The sequence below is a fragment of the Colossoma macropomum genome, unplaced genomic scaffold (assembly GCF_904425465.1).
Source record: "Colossoma macropomum unplaced genomic scaffold, Colossoma_macropomum, whole genome shotgun sequence".
NCBI lineage: Eukaryota > Metazoa > Chordata > Actinopteri > Characiformes > Serrasalmidae > Colossoma > Colossoma macropomum.
This window is the reverse complement of record NW_023494788.1, coordinates 4,862,275-4,878,613: the sequence shown is the minus strand read 5'-3', so window position 1 is coordinate 4,878,613 and position 16,339 is coordinate 4,862,275. Positions and strand designations below refer to the sequence as shown.

At 42.7% G+C, this 16,339-nt stretch overlaps 2 protein-coding genes across 2 annotated transcripts in view; both read right to left on the bottom strand.

Moving 5' to 3' along the window:
* Nucleotides 1–1,736, bottom strand: part of kiaa1549la (KIAA1549-like a) — a 97,560-nt gene extending 95,824 nt beyond the window's left edge. Inside the window, 1 exon segment of the mRNA XM_036568117.1 lies at nucleotides 393–1,736. Coding sequence (XP_036424010.1) covers nucleotides 393–591 — 199 coding nt within the window. The 5' untranslated portion in view covers nucleotides 592–1,736.
* A 2,406-nt stretch (nucleotides 1,737–4,142) lies between these two features.
* The window catches only part of hipk3a (homeodomain interacting protein kinase 3a), a 49,242-nt gene continuing 37,045 nt past the window's right edge, over nucleotides 4,143–16,339 (bottom strand). Inside the window, 13 exon segments of the mRNA XM_036568116.1 lie at nucleotides 4,143–7,885; nucleotides 7,887–7,966; nucleotides 7,969–8,122; nucleotides 8,353–8,483; nucleotides 10,471–10,754; nucleotides 10,950–11,096; nucleotides 11,331–11,663; nucleotides 12,543–12,704; nucleotides 13,745–13,863; nucleotides 14,180–14,272; nucleotides 14,274–14,302; nucleotides 14,415–14,538; nucleotides 15,350–15,515. Coding sequence (XP_036424009.1) covers nucleotides 7,670–7,885; nucleotides 7,887–7,966; nucleotides 7,969–8,122; nucleotides 8,353–8,483; nucleotides 10,471–10,754; nucleotides 10,950–11,096; nucleotides 11,331–11,663; nucleotides 12,543–12,704; nucleotides 13,745–13,863; nucleotides 14,180–14,272; nucleotides 14,274–14,302; nucleotides 14,415–14,538; nucleotides 15,350–15,515 — 2,038 coding nt within the window. The 3' untranslated portion in view covers nucleotides 4,143–7,669.

Below are 16,339 nucleotides of genomic sequence, written 5' to 3'. Positions count from 1 at the left end.
GGTAACTAAATATAACTGGCCTTATGCTGTATTATTAAATCTCACATATGGTCAATTAACGTGATACAAGGCTGACCACCCTTTACTAAAACACAAGGCTGACCACCTTTCACTAAAACACAAGGCTGAAGTTGGCTTTCAATTCGCCAGCAAGCTTTTGGAATTACATGTAACTGCTGCACCATTTAAGGTCGAACGGAAAAATTCCAATAACACGCTGGCGAAAAAGAAGCTGACTTTGTGTGTGTGTGGGTGAGAAGGGGGGCGCAAGAAGCCCCCCCAGACCCTCACTAAGCTACACTAAAAATGCAAAAACGCAGGACGTCGTAAAAAAGCCCGGGCGGCCAAACAATGGATTCAAACAGGTTGCCAGCGAGAGCCAAGATGCTCACCGTGTGTGGCGACGGCGGGCCGCAGCAGCACGAGCAGCACGGTCCCGGCGGCCAGCAGGCGCGCGCTCCATCCTCCGTTCAGTCCCGCGGCTCTCCCGCAGCTGGCAGCCGCCGAGTGGCCCCTCCGTTCCGGGCAGCGATCCGCAGCCCCGCCGCCTCCCAGCACGGAGCAACCTTTACGCGCGTTTCTCGAGGCCATCTGGACGCACTGGACACACAGGGCAGCGGCTCTAAACGTGCCGAAAGAGGCATCTGACCGAGCCTTGCCGGTCTGTTTTGGGCTCGAGCTCCTCTTCTCCCACGGGCAGCATCCAAACTTTAAGGCAGCGAGTCTGCAGCGCGCACAGCCGCATCCGTGCGCAACGCGCGCCTCAAAGCCAGAGCCGTCAGGACGGTGCCGATCATCTCAGGCTGATTTCCAATAGAAAAAAAAATGATTTAAAGAAAGGAAACAAAAGCTCAGCTCGAGGGTGAAAGAGAGGCGCGCGAACCCATCTCTCTCTCCAAATGACATCAATGTGAAATAAAAGGAGAAGGGGAGAAAAAAAACGCGTTCGTTACGAAAAAGCGGCACGTATCCGAGAGGAGGAGAGCTGGAGATAACGAAGCGCATGCGCAACAACGCCCCCTGCTGGATGTGAGCGGTAACGACACGTAGAAATGAAATGAACAGCATGTACGGGATTCAGAAAAGGATGGAGGCAGAGTTGTTTTATTTCGTCCCCAAACTTGGGTTCAGACTCAACGAGAGTGGAGGCTGAAGCTGGCTTCCTATTAGAATTATCCGTTCCACCTTAAATGGTGCGGGCAGTCGCATTCAGGCGCCCCTGAGCGTAGTCTGCTCACCTCTTACCCCTGGCTGTAAAAAGCTGAAGTAGGTTTTCTATGAGAATTTTCCGTTCCAACTTAAATGGTGCAGCTTACATGTCACCAAACTCGCAGATGGAACTAACTGCGCGCCATTTAAGGTGGAACGGAAAATTCGAATAAGAAACTGGCGAGGAAGCCAACTCCAGTGTTCACAGTCGGGGATTTGAGGCACGTTTAGAGGTCGTGGTCATTCATTTTGGTCATTTCTTCATGTAGACTAAATAAATATAACGGTAGTTTAGCCTGGTTCATTTTATTATTAGTGACCTTGTGAATGGAGGCTCCAGTTCTGGCCGTATCCCATGAAGAAACAGAGGGCTTAAAACAGGTTTAAGACGGATAATAGAGTGTTTAAGACACATGTAAGCCACCTTTAAGAGGGGGAGAGATGCTCGAGCACAGAAAGGCCTAAAATAATCAGGGCGATTGCATAACAACCGGAAAAGCCAATATGTGTCACAAGGAGAGAGGTGTGCTTCCAGCTTCATCCACACGATGGCGCTGTTTTGTCACCGACAAACAAATATAATGGCAGAGCAAAGCATTTGTCAATCAAGTCAAACTTTTTAAGATTTACAATAATGATATATAATATATAATTATATATTTATATAATAATTATATAATATTATACAATAAAGCACGTAGACAGCATGTGCCTGCAGCAATATATATTTTAATTCAAAGTGAATTTCGACAATACACCATAATTTCTTTAATTTGACACTCACCAAATAGTCACCAGGAAAACCCGCTTTTCGTGACAAAGTACATAAGGCTTGGTCACATATAAATCACTGAGAACTAGAGAGAAATAACGACCGAAAAACTGTGAGAGACATTACACCTTTAAAAAAAAAGGAAAAAAAAGGAAAGGAAAAACAAAAGAACAATACAAGTTTCCCAGTCCTCATATACTGAATATTGCACAGTGCAATGGCTACAATGCAAACTAATGTAGCATAAAAATCATAAGCAAACAAATTAGAAAGCCACAAAATCTACAAATATTAAAACAGTAACAGTTCAGATTTAGTAAATCAAGTCCATTTGCTCTGAAGTCTAAGTATATTATCTGATAACTTGCAGTGAGACTTCTACTAAAATATAATCTGCAGGGGAAAAAAGTTAATAGTTCTAAAGCAATCAAACCCAAACAAGAGGGGAAGAACTGTTATACAGTAGCACATATGACAGAAGACCCTGAATTTCTGTACACAAATCTCTAAAAGAAAAAAACAAAGCAAAGACAAAAAAAACACACAAATGAAAACAAGCCACAACCAACTTAGATGAGATAAATTGTTTGGTATAATGGGAGTCTTGACAATTTACAGTTTTAGTTTGTTAAATTCTTCTATGCTTGCCCACAATATATATTTACTGAATTTCATTTTTTTTTTTATCTCCAGTTGGGTTTGGTAGAACTTGTCAAAAGACTTAAAAGATTTATTAATCTGATGCAATGCATACAACTGTACAATATATCCATGTACTAATTTTTGTACTTGTCTCTAGTGCTACATGCTTAATAATGTCTTTATCTACAAGTATAAAAGTGAAATGAGTGATTTTGTGGCACCACGGCCACATTTTTGGACCAAATCTGCAACTGCACAAAGTACATTAAAGCAATTAACTTGCACAATGGTATGAAACTTTTCGTCCCGTTGAAGAGAAAGGGTGCTGTTCGGTTCTTTGCCTTTAAAGGTGGTAGGACGAGGTGGCAAACTGCGGGCTGATGTTTACAATCACAGTGTATGTATGTAAAGCTTCCCAAATATGAGAAAGGACCATGTTAGCGTAACGGTAAAGATCCCTGATAGCATTTCATTATTGGATTTCATCTGTTGTTGTTAAGATATTACCCATTAAGGAAAAATAAACAAACAAGCAAACAACCAATCAGAAACATAAGGTTATTTTTCCACTTTCATTTAAAAATCAAAACCAAGGAAAAAAAAATATATATATATATATATATCATGTGAAGACATCATGTGGGGAGGGACTGCATTGCATGTTTGGCTCGTAAAGGCCAAGTGCTGAAACACTACCAAAGACAGAAATAAAGCACACACCCCCCGCCACACCACACGCACCTCACTACTGGTAGCCAGTGCATAACATTTTACAACACTAAAGAGAGGTCCAAAAAGTGTCAAATACACGCACACGCAGGGCTGGGTATCGCTAAAACATTTCAATACTAATACTTTGTCTTCATTACCGATACTTGAATGATGCTTTTTTCTATACCTTTTTTGTTTTAACTACAAATCCAAGCTGAACGTGGCTCAAACCAGAAAGGAGTATTCAGGGTTGAGGTTCTGGAAGTGGGTATTTATTGACCACAGTGGACTACAGACTAATCAAGAAGCACCGACCTTAATAGCATGCATACGGAATGTAATTTAGACAGCCAATCAGTGGTTTAAGTGGTTTATGAAACAATCATGCTTATTTGCGCTTACAGGTGCTAAAGGCCTGTTCACACCAAGAAGACAAAACCCACGCAATTTTTATCTTAGTGGAACCTTCACACACCAATGTGCGTTTTGTGTTTAAAAGAATGTGGAAACCAGAAGGAAAAGGAGGGAAAAACAGCTCCCACTCGTAGTAGCGATGCTGAATTTATCTGGCTTAATTAACTTATATGGCTGCAGTACTAGGTTACTCTCTGCCAGCCTTTCCAGTGTGATCTGCCGTATACAGTCGTATGCAATAGTTTGGGCGCTCCTGGTCAAATGACGTTTAATTTATTTTACTTTAACATTAATTTTAACGAGTTTAACATATTTGAAGTAGTAAACACAACATATGAAATGTGCCATTACTTTTGCAGAGACCACACACCCCCCCCCCCCAATTATGTCAAATTTAAATAAACAGTAATTGTGCATTAAAATGTGCAGAAGTGTGTTCTCTGTAGAGGACGTGTTTACTTATTCACACTTAGAAAATTAACAAAACACATCATTTGAGCAGGGGTGCCCAAACTTTTGCTTGAGACTATATTGTACCACAACCAAGATGAGCTGTTTTGTTGCCATAGTGATGCACGTTTGTTTGGAGCATAACCATGACAACAAAGCTTTGATTGGTCAGCCTCATTTTTAATCGCATACTAATACAACAAAGAAAACAGACGTGGCTCCAATGAAAAATATTACATAGCTGCACAGTCGGTTTGAATTTGCTTTTTTTGTCCGTGTGAACAGACCTTAAGACTGACTACTTAGGTTTTTAACAGTTTGGTACTGAAAGAGTCAGTACAATTAAAGTAACTGAGTCGGTATTATAAAAGTATTGGGTTTCTATATCCAGCCCTACACACAAGCCATTCCAACGAGGGACGAGGTGGTAACACTAACTGCTGTGTTGAATCCCGAAATTACACTCAAAAATCTCTTAAGTGGCCAACTGTGGTGTAATTTGGCATGAAAGAGAGAGAGATGTGTACGTGTATATGACATAAAGGTTTGAAGCACGTTTGAAAGGCACTAGTTTAGCGCTGCTCTCTCTACAGAGCAGGATAACGTGTGAATCAAAAACAGGGAGAAGGTGGCCTTTTTTTTCAGCTTTGCTTACCACCCAACAGTCATTTTCATTTAGGAATTCGTTCATAATGAGAGATCAACATTTACGTGTTGTCTTCTTTCCTTTTGCCTCATGTCTTTCCTCATCTTAGGTAAAACAATCCATAAACATTGATTTCTATGAAAAAAAAATGCATTAATTCACAACCAAAAGCACTGCAATTTATCATAACAAGATGAAAAGCAAGGGAGCTAGCCCAAAAACGACACGTCCTCAACTCACCGAATCAACACAATCAAAAACAACGTAGGCTTTTATATAATGGTACGCTTATGTGATCACGAGCCGATCTTTAACTGCCACAAATCCAAAAAAGTTAAATCTATCCTGCAAGCTATGCCTTAATGAAATGCTAATATAAAACGTACTCAGATATACACCAATATGCATTTAATATGCAATGATGAGCCCCAAGATTACGATAACAATACGTATAATTCACAGATGCGAAAGAAAAACAAAAGAAAATAGGAAAAAGAGAGAGAGAACGCACCCCAAAACACAACAAACCAAACTTCCATAACTTGCAATACAGTAGTTACAATGACACTTCAAACAGAAAAGCAAAATATACATAGGCATTAAAATGCTTTCGATGCCGGTCAGTAGAGTAAAACCAAAAGAGAAACCTCACGTCTATCTTAAGGTCATCAGACACACATACAAAAAAAAATAAGAAGGCTAAGAACAAGTTAATCACTTTAACCTCACAGCTATTATGAAGTGGCAATCAGTGAATAGCAGCTTATCTATGGTACATTCAAGAATAAATGAAACCAATCATTAGACTTGCCAAAAAAAAAAGCTAAACATCAACCTCAACCTTTATATATAGTAATTTTTTTGTGTTTAATACACCCCCAACTACAATATGCTCGAGGTCTATGCTAGAACAGTAGCTACTTCGCTTAAGAAATCAATTACTATCTTTGGTGTAGCAAAAGCATCGTTATAATGATAGCAAAGAAATAATGCACCTAATGGAAAAAAAACTTATCTGAATAAAAACACAAGAAGCACACAGAAAACAATGTCATTTTCTCCCTGACGGAATGTATCAAATTAAAACAGCCAGCATCAAAAAGCTCATCAATCAAACGGTAACAATACAAAGGAGGGAAATGAATCTTGTCACATGCTTAGATGAAGAGAGGGGATAAAATTGCACACAACCAACTCACACCTTGGAAAGCACTAAATACTCCAGCAATGACAGATCGATAGTTGGACACTGAATACTGAAAAATATCTGCACCAGCTAACATGAAACCACGTAAACGGATTTAAAGAGCTATCTGCAGGTTAATGCCAATACCAAAAACACATCTAATTCTTTAAAAAAACAAACAAAAAAACAAAACACGGAAATTAGCATAGTGAAAAAAAAGCAAAGAATACACCCAGAAACTATGGATTGTATTGCAGTTGTGTTAAACAGTGTAAATACTGTTAGTATTAAGTAAAAGAATATCAAATGATTATCAAATATGACATTAATCAAACTTTCTTTCCATACATATTTCATTCAGAGAGACAGAGCCTCTGCTACAGCAAAATCGTGCCATCCTCTGAAAATAAATTCTGCTACCTCTACCGCAAAATAGACACTGAAGTCAACGATGCATCGCTCTAATCCATCAAACTAACGCATAAATCGGTGATTACCATACACATAGGGCTGTTTGAAGTATAACGCCAGTGGAAAGCATCCGTGGGCTGCCTTTAAGGCAAACTGTGAGGTCAGATTTTGTCGCAATGTCCATCACAGGCCAAACAGAGATGAAGAAAAAGCTGTGGTGGAGGAGGACATCGAAGAGATGCTTGAGGGCGTCCAGGTTACAGCCTTTGGACAGTAGAAACCAGGAATAGAGACTCTGTCGTCAATAATCTGGACAATCTAGATGAGATGTGGTTATTATTTCAAGAACACAACACAATGCCTTCTTACTTCTAAGCCACTCCGCAACAAGGGTCGATATAAAGAATGCACGACACAGATCGCGTAACCCGACTAACGCACAACACCACCAAAAAATGAATTCCGTCAAAAGGACAGCCCTAATGTATAAATCACAAAGAACAATTTGAAACTTCAAGTGCTGCAGTCCAGTTCAATTCATGTGTATGCAAGGGCGTCACACCCTGCAAAGACATGGATTTCTTTTTAAGGCACTTTCTTTTGTGTGTGTGTGGAATCAGGTTACAATGCAACACTCTTAGCGTACAGAGAAAGAGTGTCTTTCCCTTCCTTGAATTGAACATTTCCCCCATGCAGAGACATGCAGAGCGTAGTAACCTTATTAAACATGGGACCACAGAGTTAACACTGGGGTGGAAGGAAGAGGGGGGCACGAGCCTACTACAAAAATACAGACGCATAACACCAGTACACCACAAGGGGGAGCCGTGTGCACACACAAGTGTGGGCCCTACCACTGGAGACTGGGATGGCTTCACCAGAAAGTCAATGTGTCTAGCACACGATAGAAGGCAATATAGAAAAATAGCTATAGAGAGGGGATGACCCTCTATACAGGATCTAATGACTTGGGGGTTAATTCATTTTTTTCTCTTAATATCAAATGTGCAAAAAACATGAAAAGTGAGTTCTTTTTATCATCTCATACACTCATTCGTTCTTTTTTCCTCCATGATATTTGTAAAGCTCAGCTTCGATTATCTCCACCTTTGACATTATACTACATGATTCTTTAGGGAAAAAAGCATCAGAGCGGTAAGGTATGGGAGCAGTGCGTGTGTTTGTATGCATCAGTGGCGGCTGCGCGTGCTCCGCGGGCTCCAGCAGCTCAGATGTAGGGGTACTGGGGCAGTTTGGTGGGGCTGAGGGGGAAGCCTGCGTAAGCGGGTGAGGCTACGTACGAATGCGGCGGGAACAGGGCCTTGAAGTGTGCGGGCGGGTGCAGGGTGGGTGACGGCAACAGGCGCGGATCGATGCCCACGCTGAGGCCCTGAGGCACCAGGCTGTAGGCGGGCTGCAGGACGGGGCGGGGGGGCTGGGGGGGGAGCCGGGCACGGCGAGGGAAGCAGGTGGGCCACGGGTGGGCCGGAGGGAGGGTAAGATAGCAGAGCGGGCGGGTGGGGGGGGGCGGCGGTCCGGCCGAGTGGGTGGGGCTGCCGTGTGGCTGCAGAGGGGGGAAGGGGTGGCCGTGAACTGTTGGGGGGATGAAGGCCTGCGGACGGCGCGGCGGCTGAGTGTAGTTGCCGTTCCACTCCTTGGGACAGGAGCCGTAGTGCTGGACCTGAGAAAGAGAGTGAGGACGAAAAAAAATTCAGTCAAACGAGAACAAAACAAGTGCAAACAGAAATACTGGCAGAAACACAAACAGAGTAAATGAATGTGTGTGAGAGAGAGAGAGAGAGAGAGAGAGAGAGAGAGAGGGAGACTGTAAGGGGGAGAGAGAAAAGGAGAGAAACTAATATGTTGGGAGGGAGAAATTGAGAGAGAGACAGAAGGAGGAGAAGAACAAACCTGGCCAAAGCCCAGTGGCTGCTGCTGGAATGTAGAGGTGATCTTCTGCTGGCGGGGCAGAGTAGGCGTGGAGTGCAGGCTCAGCCGTCCGGGGCCGCAACGCCCGCGAGACTGGCACGATGACTCTAAGACTGAGGGGGAGAGAGAGAGAGAGAGAGAGAGAGAGAGAGAGAGAGAAGACCAAGAAAACAGGAGCAACAGAGAAAGATCGAGAAAGAAAGCAAGAGAGAGAAAAAGAAAAGGAGACAGAGCGATAGAAAAAGGCAATCAAGAGAGACAGCAAGAGTGAGAGAGAGAGAGAGAAAGATAAGACAGAAGGTGAAAGAGCAGAGGAGGGAGACAAAAAAACAAGGTGACTAAGTGAGGGAAAATGATGAGTAAAAACACTAAAAGGAGAAAACGAGGGGAAAAAATGATGTGAACTGGTCACAGGACAACTGAACCCCTGACAACTTTAAAGAAATACACCATCATTTTGAATATATTTTCCGATTCTTTCACACCATTTCCAGTTTTTGAAGCATGTTATTTCAGACGTCAAACCCCCAACTTTGACAGTGTTCGTGATCAAAAATGACAGAATATTGCTTGAACTAGAACTATGGAAAAAAACACCACAACTGCTAAAACAAATGTACACCATTATTTTAGGAACAAGGCCTGTGTGGCACCTAAAATAGCAGGGCTCAGTCGAAAAATGACACTTTTCATGGACTCCCCAGCCCAAAGAGCTCACTATAGCTGCCCAGGTCACAAACCATGAGAGAGCGTCAGCAGAGTTTGACGCACAAACAGTGTTTGTCTGATAGCATGCATGGCCGAGTGTAAAGAACAGGAGAGCTCTGCTCTTGGAGGGGGGGATGCATTTCAGAAAGGGCAACCGGCACACAGATGGAGCTGAACGGAGAGAGACAGGGGACAAAGAGCTGGGAGATACGAGAGGAAGAGATGAGAAGTGAGGAGCACAAACCCAAAGGCTTTTCACTCAATGCTGGGATGCAGCGCACAAGACACAGGGGTCACAGTGCACGCAATACCCAAAATCACCTGTGATAGCCTCTGTGGTAACTTCCTGCCTCTCCCCTATGACCTGCAAAGCAGACATTTGAGCTGTGACCAGATACGCACTCTCGCACGCACAGCAGCTGTACTTCACAGTAGAATACAGCATGATGTGAGAGATTTCTGGGCAACTTCTTTAAGCTAACTGTGACAACTGTATAATAGCTTCGAATCGAACTTTAAAACATTTCTTAAGCCATAAATAGTGCTACTCTTTTTGCAAATTTACAAAAAAAGCATGCTAAACCATAAATCACTGGAATAATCTGGTCTGCAGTCGTCTTCTCTCCTCTCCTTAACACATGGACTCTCTGACCCTTGGAAGATGAGGCGACTGAGTGTAGGGAAGGTACCTGTATTAAAATGGTATTAGGAGGCAGAACAACTATACTGTTGGAATGTTTGTAGGTAGAGAACCACTGCAAGTAACATATTTGTTTGTTTATTTATTTATGTATTTATTTACCTGTGATACTGAGCGTTTATGGAAAGGGAACCAATACCAAAGCATTTATGGGCATGATATCTGTGCTACCAAGTGTTTATAGGCCAAATACTTGAGCTTTTATGGGCAGGGTACCTGTGCTAGTGACTGTTTAAGGGAAAGGTACCTTTTCTACAGAGCATTTATGGGCAGGGGTACCTGTGCAAGTGAGTGTTTAAGGGGAAGGTACTTGTGCGACTGAGTGTTTATGGGGAGGGTACCAACAGTGCTGGAGAGTGTTTATGATTAAGGTACCAGGTGCTAATGTGTTTATTGGTAGGGTACTTTTGCTAGTGTCTGTTTATGAGGAGGGTACCTGTGCATTTAGGAGAATACTTGTGCTTGTGAGTGTTTATCCCATCCTAAAGGCTTTGATGGTGAAGTATATGGTACTAGTGAGTGCTTATGGATAAAGTACCTTAGTGTGTGTAATGGTAGGGTACTTGTACTGGTGATTGAGAGGAGAGTAACTGTGATGCTGAACGTTTGTGGGGAGGTTCCTTTGCAAGGGGGATGAGTGTTTGTGGGGCAGGCCCCTGTTTTATTGTGGTGAGTGTTTTAGGGGAGGGTACCTGTGCTGGTGTGGTGCTGCTCTCCACTGAGATGCTGGTGGAGGTGTTGCTGATAGTTGTTATTGGTGACCACTCTCAATGGCGGCACCACCATAGTCCTCACGGCTGGCTTGCTGAGCTCTGTTTGTGGCTCACTTCGCCGTACTCGGGCCTCCTGGTTCTGGTTGTTGTTCATGAACCGTCTCTCAGGGAAAGGGCTATTGTGCCGCCCAAGAGATGTATCTGACGCTGGAGAACCATCAATGGTGTCACAGCCGCTCTCGTGACCATCATCCTCAGACATGCTGCATGTACAAAAGATAGGGTTACAGTGCAGTTACAGTACAATTACCTCTACAGTTACTGCTACAGTTTCTTTCAGTTTATTCATATACGAAGAACTTATGGGAAAACATAAGTACAATATTTACAAGCAAAGCACGTCAGAGTTTGTGTGTCTCTCTTATAGGCTGAGATGCTCAGAACAGTATTTGTTTTACCTGTTTGGTCTCTTGCAGGGTGAAGGACTGGACTGGGCCGAGGCTGAGGAGCTGGTGCTTAGGCTGCTATCGGGGCTGCTGAGAGAACACACACGCTCCATATTCAAAGACCCCTTACATGCCTCACACTCTGTACTGCCCTTGCACCTGCAAACACACAGTCACAAATAAATATGAAGCAAAGTGCTAATATGCACGAACAGGTTTTGTGCTCAAGTTTAATGTCAGACAAAAATATTGACCGAAAGAACTTAAGTGAGTTTCACCAAACCTGATAACTGAATATAGTTTCAGATTACTTGTAGTACAAAATACGAGGGAAATATGGTCCATCCCACTTAAAAACATGGTCTCATGTTTTGTGGTCTTTGTTTAACTCACGTGTTGAGTGAACACCTCTGCGTTGCCTCCTCCTCTTCATCTGTGTCACTGCTTATGCTGATGACGCTGACTGCTGGGCTTGGTGATTCACCGATAACAATGGATTCCCGCTGCTGACTAGCTACTGTCAGCTGCTTGTCAGAGTGCTGTCCTGCCTTACAGCAGCTCACTTCCTCAGACTCCTCTGAATGCTCAGGCTCCTGCTCCACCCGAGATACTACCTCCCTGCCCCGAGGGTTAAGCCCCACCTCCGGGTTCCGCAGCCTGTCTCGAGTCTTTGGTGAGAGACACACTGAGGGCTGTGTGTCTGTGTAATGTGAAACATTCACACTCCTGTAAAACAAATACACAATCCTTTTCTTAGATCAGATTATTTCATATTAGATCACGGCCATCATAATGGTAATATCAGAAAATAGAGGTGTGATAATTCCAATAAGTGTTGAAAAATCAATTTTAAAATGGAATTTAATTTAATTGCGTGTCGAAATGCATCTACGCTAGTTATCCTTCTGGGTCGTGGGGGCTGCTGGAGCCTATCCCAGCGCTCACTGGGCAGAAGGCAGGAAACACCCTGGACAGGTCATCAGTCCATCTCAAGGCAGATACACAGACATATACATTCACAGACACACACACACACACACACACACACACATAGTGGCATCTCCATTTGGCCTGAGTGCATGTCTTTGGACTGTGGCATGAAACCGGAGCACCGGGAAGAAACCCACGCAGACACGAGGAAAACATGCAAACTCCATATTGGAATGTAAAACTGCATTTATCATCTTTTGTAGAAACCACTGTCAATGATCAAAACTCGGCTGCCTATAAACTGCACTACAGTGAAGTGCAGCCTATCAGAATAAAGTGGCAAGGAATGACTGTGCTTTTTATAAATCAATTATAAATTCTAGAGGTTGTGATTTTTGGGGTTTATTTTGTTAGAGGGTGGGCACTGCAAAAGTGCAGTTTGAGAACTTGTATTTATCTGAGCTCGGTAGCGTCAAGACACTTAACACGCAAAATATCAAAAATTTAACTGAATCTCAAGAATTGAAAATCGTGCTGAACCTTAAAGTATGCTCACCGTAACACCCATTCAATGGATGTATGTATGTAATGTGTACGGTGAAACCATTAACAGTAATGTATGAACACAAGGCACATTCAACAAGTGTTAAAGAAAGATCAAACCAGGAGGCTGACCTGTTTTGACTGGGCTTGCTGCACTTGCTGGCTGCAGTCTGGGGCCACACTACATGAGCGATGCCTATGTTTATGGGCTGGTGCGCTGACACGGCCATCTGGTTGGCCATGAGGGGTTGGGGAATCATGGAACCGTAATGACTGCTGTGTGGGCGCACTTTCCTACAGATAAGACAAGAAAGACAAAGAAAAACATCAGAGCACGCCATTAGAACCACAGGGGTTCTGCACAAAGTATGCCAAGTTTGTGTTAAAGTCTCTCAATAGAGTATCTTTCAGTTCAGCTCAAGCCTGTCTTATGATTATGGTTTTGTCAAATATTAAATTTACCCAGTTTTGTGTAATGCGATTTTTGTTGTCTGAAGGTTGCTTTTAAGTTTTATACTAAAGCCACGAAGACTAACATAATTAACAAGTAATGGCAATTTATAACCACCTGTTAGCATCGTGCCAACTGTATGCCTAAATCATCACATACCATGTCTAGTTAAGTAATGTTAAACAAGCTTATGTGTATGTACTGCATAGCTTCAGTCATTTGCCCATTTTTTGTATTGGGGTTAAAGAGAAAATCGTGTACATGTGAGTTCTTGCCAAACCAGAAATGGTTCTAAATGGGATCTGTCAAGTAAACATACCATGAACCTTTCAATTTTCTACTCCACGTTTCTAGTTTCTGCAGTTCACGTGCAGTCCTTAAGAGCCACTGTAGTACATAGTTTGATTTAACAGAGGTTTAGTACTTAGCAGAGTTGAATAGGTAGGGAAACAGGAGAGAAAACACTTCATTGTGTAGTGTAGTTGGGCCACCCCTCCCCAACAACCACCTACCTCATCATGGCCTAATTAGTTTCCTGGGGGAAACTCTGTGCGGTGTTACATTTTATATATTACATTTTATGTTACATTATATTTTTATAACACAGGGCAGCTTTACAAAGATCTTTACAGAGCTCCAGACCCCTACTGAGAAAGCCAAATGGTGGGCAATGGAAAGAAAAAACTCACTGAGAGGGAAAGAAACCTTAAAAAGAGCAAACGCTCAAAGGGGGAAAGCGATCCTCTGAGACAATATTGTGTAGTTCAACACAGAGCAGACAGGAGAAACAGATAAAGCAGATGCAGCAAAGTAGGACAGCCCTGCTGTTCAACACTGTAAATCTGCTTTGCTATACACTGGTGGCTGAGCTGAAGCGTCTTACCCCCAGTCCCCTCTCCTCTGAGGGCCAGCGACAGTGTCCGAAGGCAGGGTGGTGGGGGGAGGAGCCACTTGCTGCCACGCTGGGACCAGGATCTGTGGAGTCCTATTGGACCACGGCTGCTGCAAAAGCAAAGAACACAGGATCATGAGGAATCAGAAAAACGGATTTTTGAAAAAATGACTGGCCTTACCCAAGAGAGTTATGAAAATGAAATATGTGAACTGTCAGCATATTCCAAAATTTAAAAGAATATACTGCAATATATCTTTTTTTGCACGAAAATACTCATCTTTACATGCAAAACATTGTACACATTTGCCCTTTCCTGTTATTTTGGTGTTTACATCCTATAGGAGATTGATACTCATATGTTAGGAGCTACTGGAGTTGCTGACTCAGTGGACAGCATGACAGGTGTTACAGAGGCTGCCATACTTGTGCTATGACTCCAGGTCTTAGGGGTAAGGGCTGGATGGCTGGGGCCTGGGTCACCAGTGGCAGAGTGCTCTCCATCCGGACAGAATAGCCCAGAGGGTTGGCTTGGGTTCGACCCAATTCCTACACAACGAGAACGCTTGTTAGATACAGAAGTACTCACCACACCATGTTAACCATACTTTGGGAGAACAAATGTGTGTATTTTCATGTGGAACATATTAGGGACCAGTACCTTGAATGGTTGGGGGGCAAAGGATGAGTGCTTGTTGAAAAGAGTCAGTGCAGCCGAACTGAGCACTTCCTGTCTGAAGGGGAATGCCAGGGTGCACCACGGGTGGAGCAGGTGGAGGCAGAGCCTAAAATAGGTGGAAACACAGGCAGAGATAGAGATGGGGAGGTTAGATTACACTGGCAATAGGAGTCTCCAACCAATCACTCCACAGGCATACAGAAAAGCAGAACGGAAGTGACCACAGTCCTGGAGTGTCATCACAATATTAATATTAAGGATTTATTAAAACACTTACATAAGCAAGACACCTTAACCAGAACTCCCTATTTTCTACACTCCATCCTATATTTAACTAAGCAATCACTACTTGTTAATGACAAATACAGAATTCATAATGTAGGCTGCATTAATCAAAAACTGAACTGCGTCAAGAATTGTTTTATAATTGCATCTTGGCACCCTGAATCAAAATCTAATTGAACCATGAAGTGCCCAGAGATTCCCATCTCTGTTGTGAACCTCTGCAGAACACATCTTCAGTATACACATTTGGACTGGATCAGAGGAGTCTAAATCAGCCAAGCTTATACTACACAAAAACTTAAGTGTATTTTACTCACATGTGAAGAGGGTAAATAAATGCCACAAATGGTATTTAAATGTTATTTAAATTATCTGATTAACTTGCTTCCTCTATTAAAGTAAATTTTTATGAAGTTGAGATGATGACAGAATAGACCATTTTAAAAGCCAAAAAGGAACAATAACAAGAGCGACAATAAAAACCGCTTACTCTGTAAATGACAGCAGCATTATAAAGTGTTCTATAAAGTCTTATTTGTTAGAAAGTTTCCTTTTCAAGCACAGAAACTCTGCCCTTTTAAGAAATCTGTATTCCACTGTGTGCTGAAAGTGGCTGTGGACAGTTGTGCTACCTGCGAGTGCATGGGTGGTATTTTGTTGAAGGCGACGGTGATGTTGGGGGCGCTGGGAAGGGTGACGGGCTTCAGAAGTGGGGGTGGAGGCTTGTTACGGTTGACCGTGTCATACGTGCTGCCCCTTGAGTGACACACGTCCATGATGTGGAAACACGACTGCACGCTGTGGGAGAATGAATGGACAATGTCTAAATTCACCCAGCTGGAAAGAAAATTGGGTAACTTAATTTCTATTCCTGAATCATGTTTAGAAAAGAAGCCTCATATAAGATTTGTACGGATATTTGATTTATTTCAAGGCTACATTACTACATGTGCAGCTAGCTATGCTAGGGGCTTACTGAGACAAAGGCTTCGCAAAGGCTTCTTACTCCTGAACTACTTTAACCTGTTGAACCCAAGGCTTATTATTTAGGAACTTCTATTAATTATTTAGTAACTGTTATGAAACTAGTACACAAGTTAAAGGGGTATTCTGGCACAAAATTAGCATTTAATGTGTTATTTGTTGTGCTATGCCTCAGACTCAACGGTTTGACAATTCACAATTTCGTGTCTTTTGTGTTTTCCTCCATCAATGTTCACTCACTACAATACCCAGCATGCTGTGTGCACAACACGTCATTTATCCACTGAAAATTCCCCTTTTTCATATACAGCTAATGAGGACAAATGCAATGCTCAGCTTCCTAGCATTACTGTTACCTATCTGGCTTTCTTTTGCATTAGCCAGATAGTTGGAGGGGGGCATTTCAAACAGCCTGCCCTGGAGTATTCTACCAAAGTGCTTGTAGTGTTTCCAAAAGTTCAGCCCACCTTCAAGTTACTTTCATCCGAAAGGTGGTTTTTATAGTTTCTGAATGAGAAAATCTCACTTTCTGCACTATAAAGGCACCACTGTAGAAGGTGAGCAGGCAAGTTCACAACGAATGCAGTGATAGCTACAGGTTTCATTTCAGCCAGAGCACCCCTTTAAGTAGTTAAGTT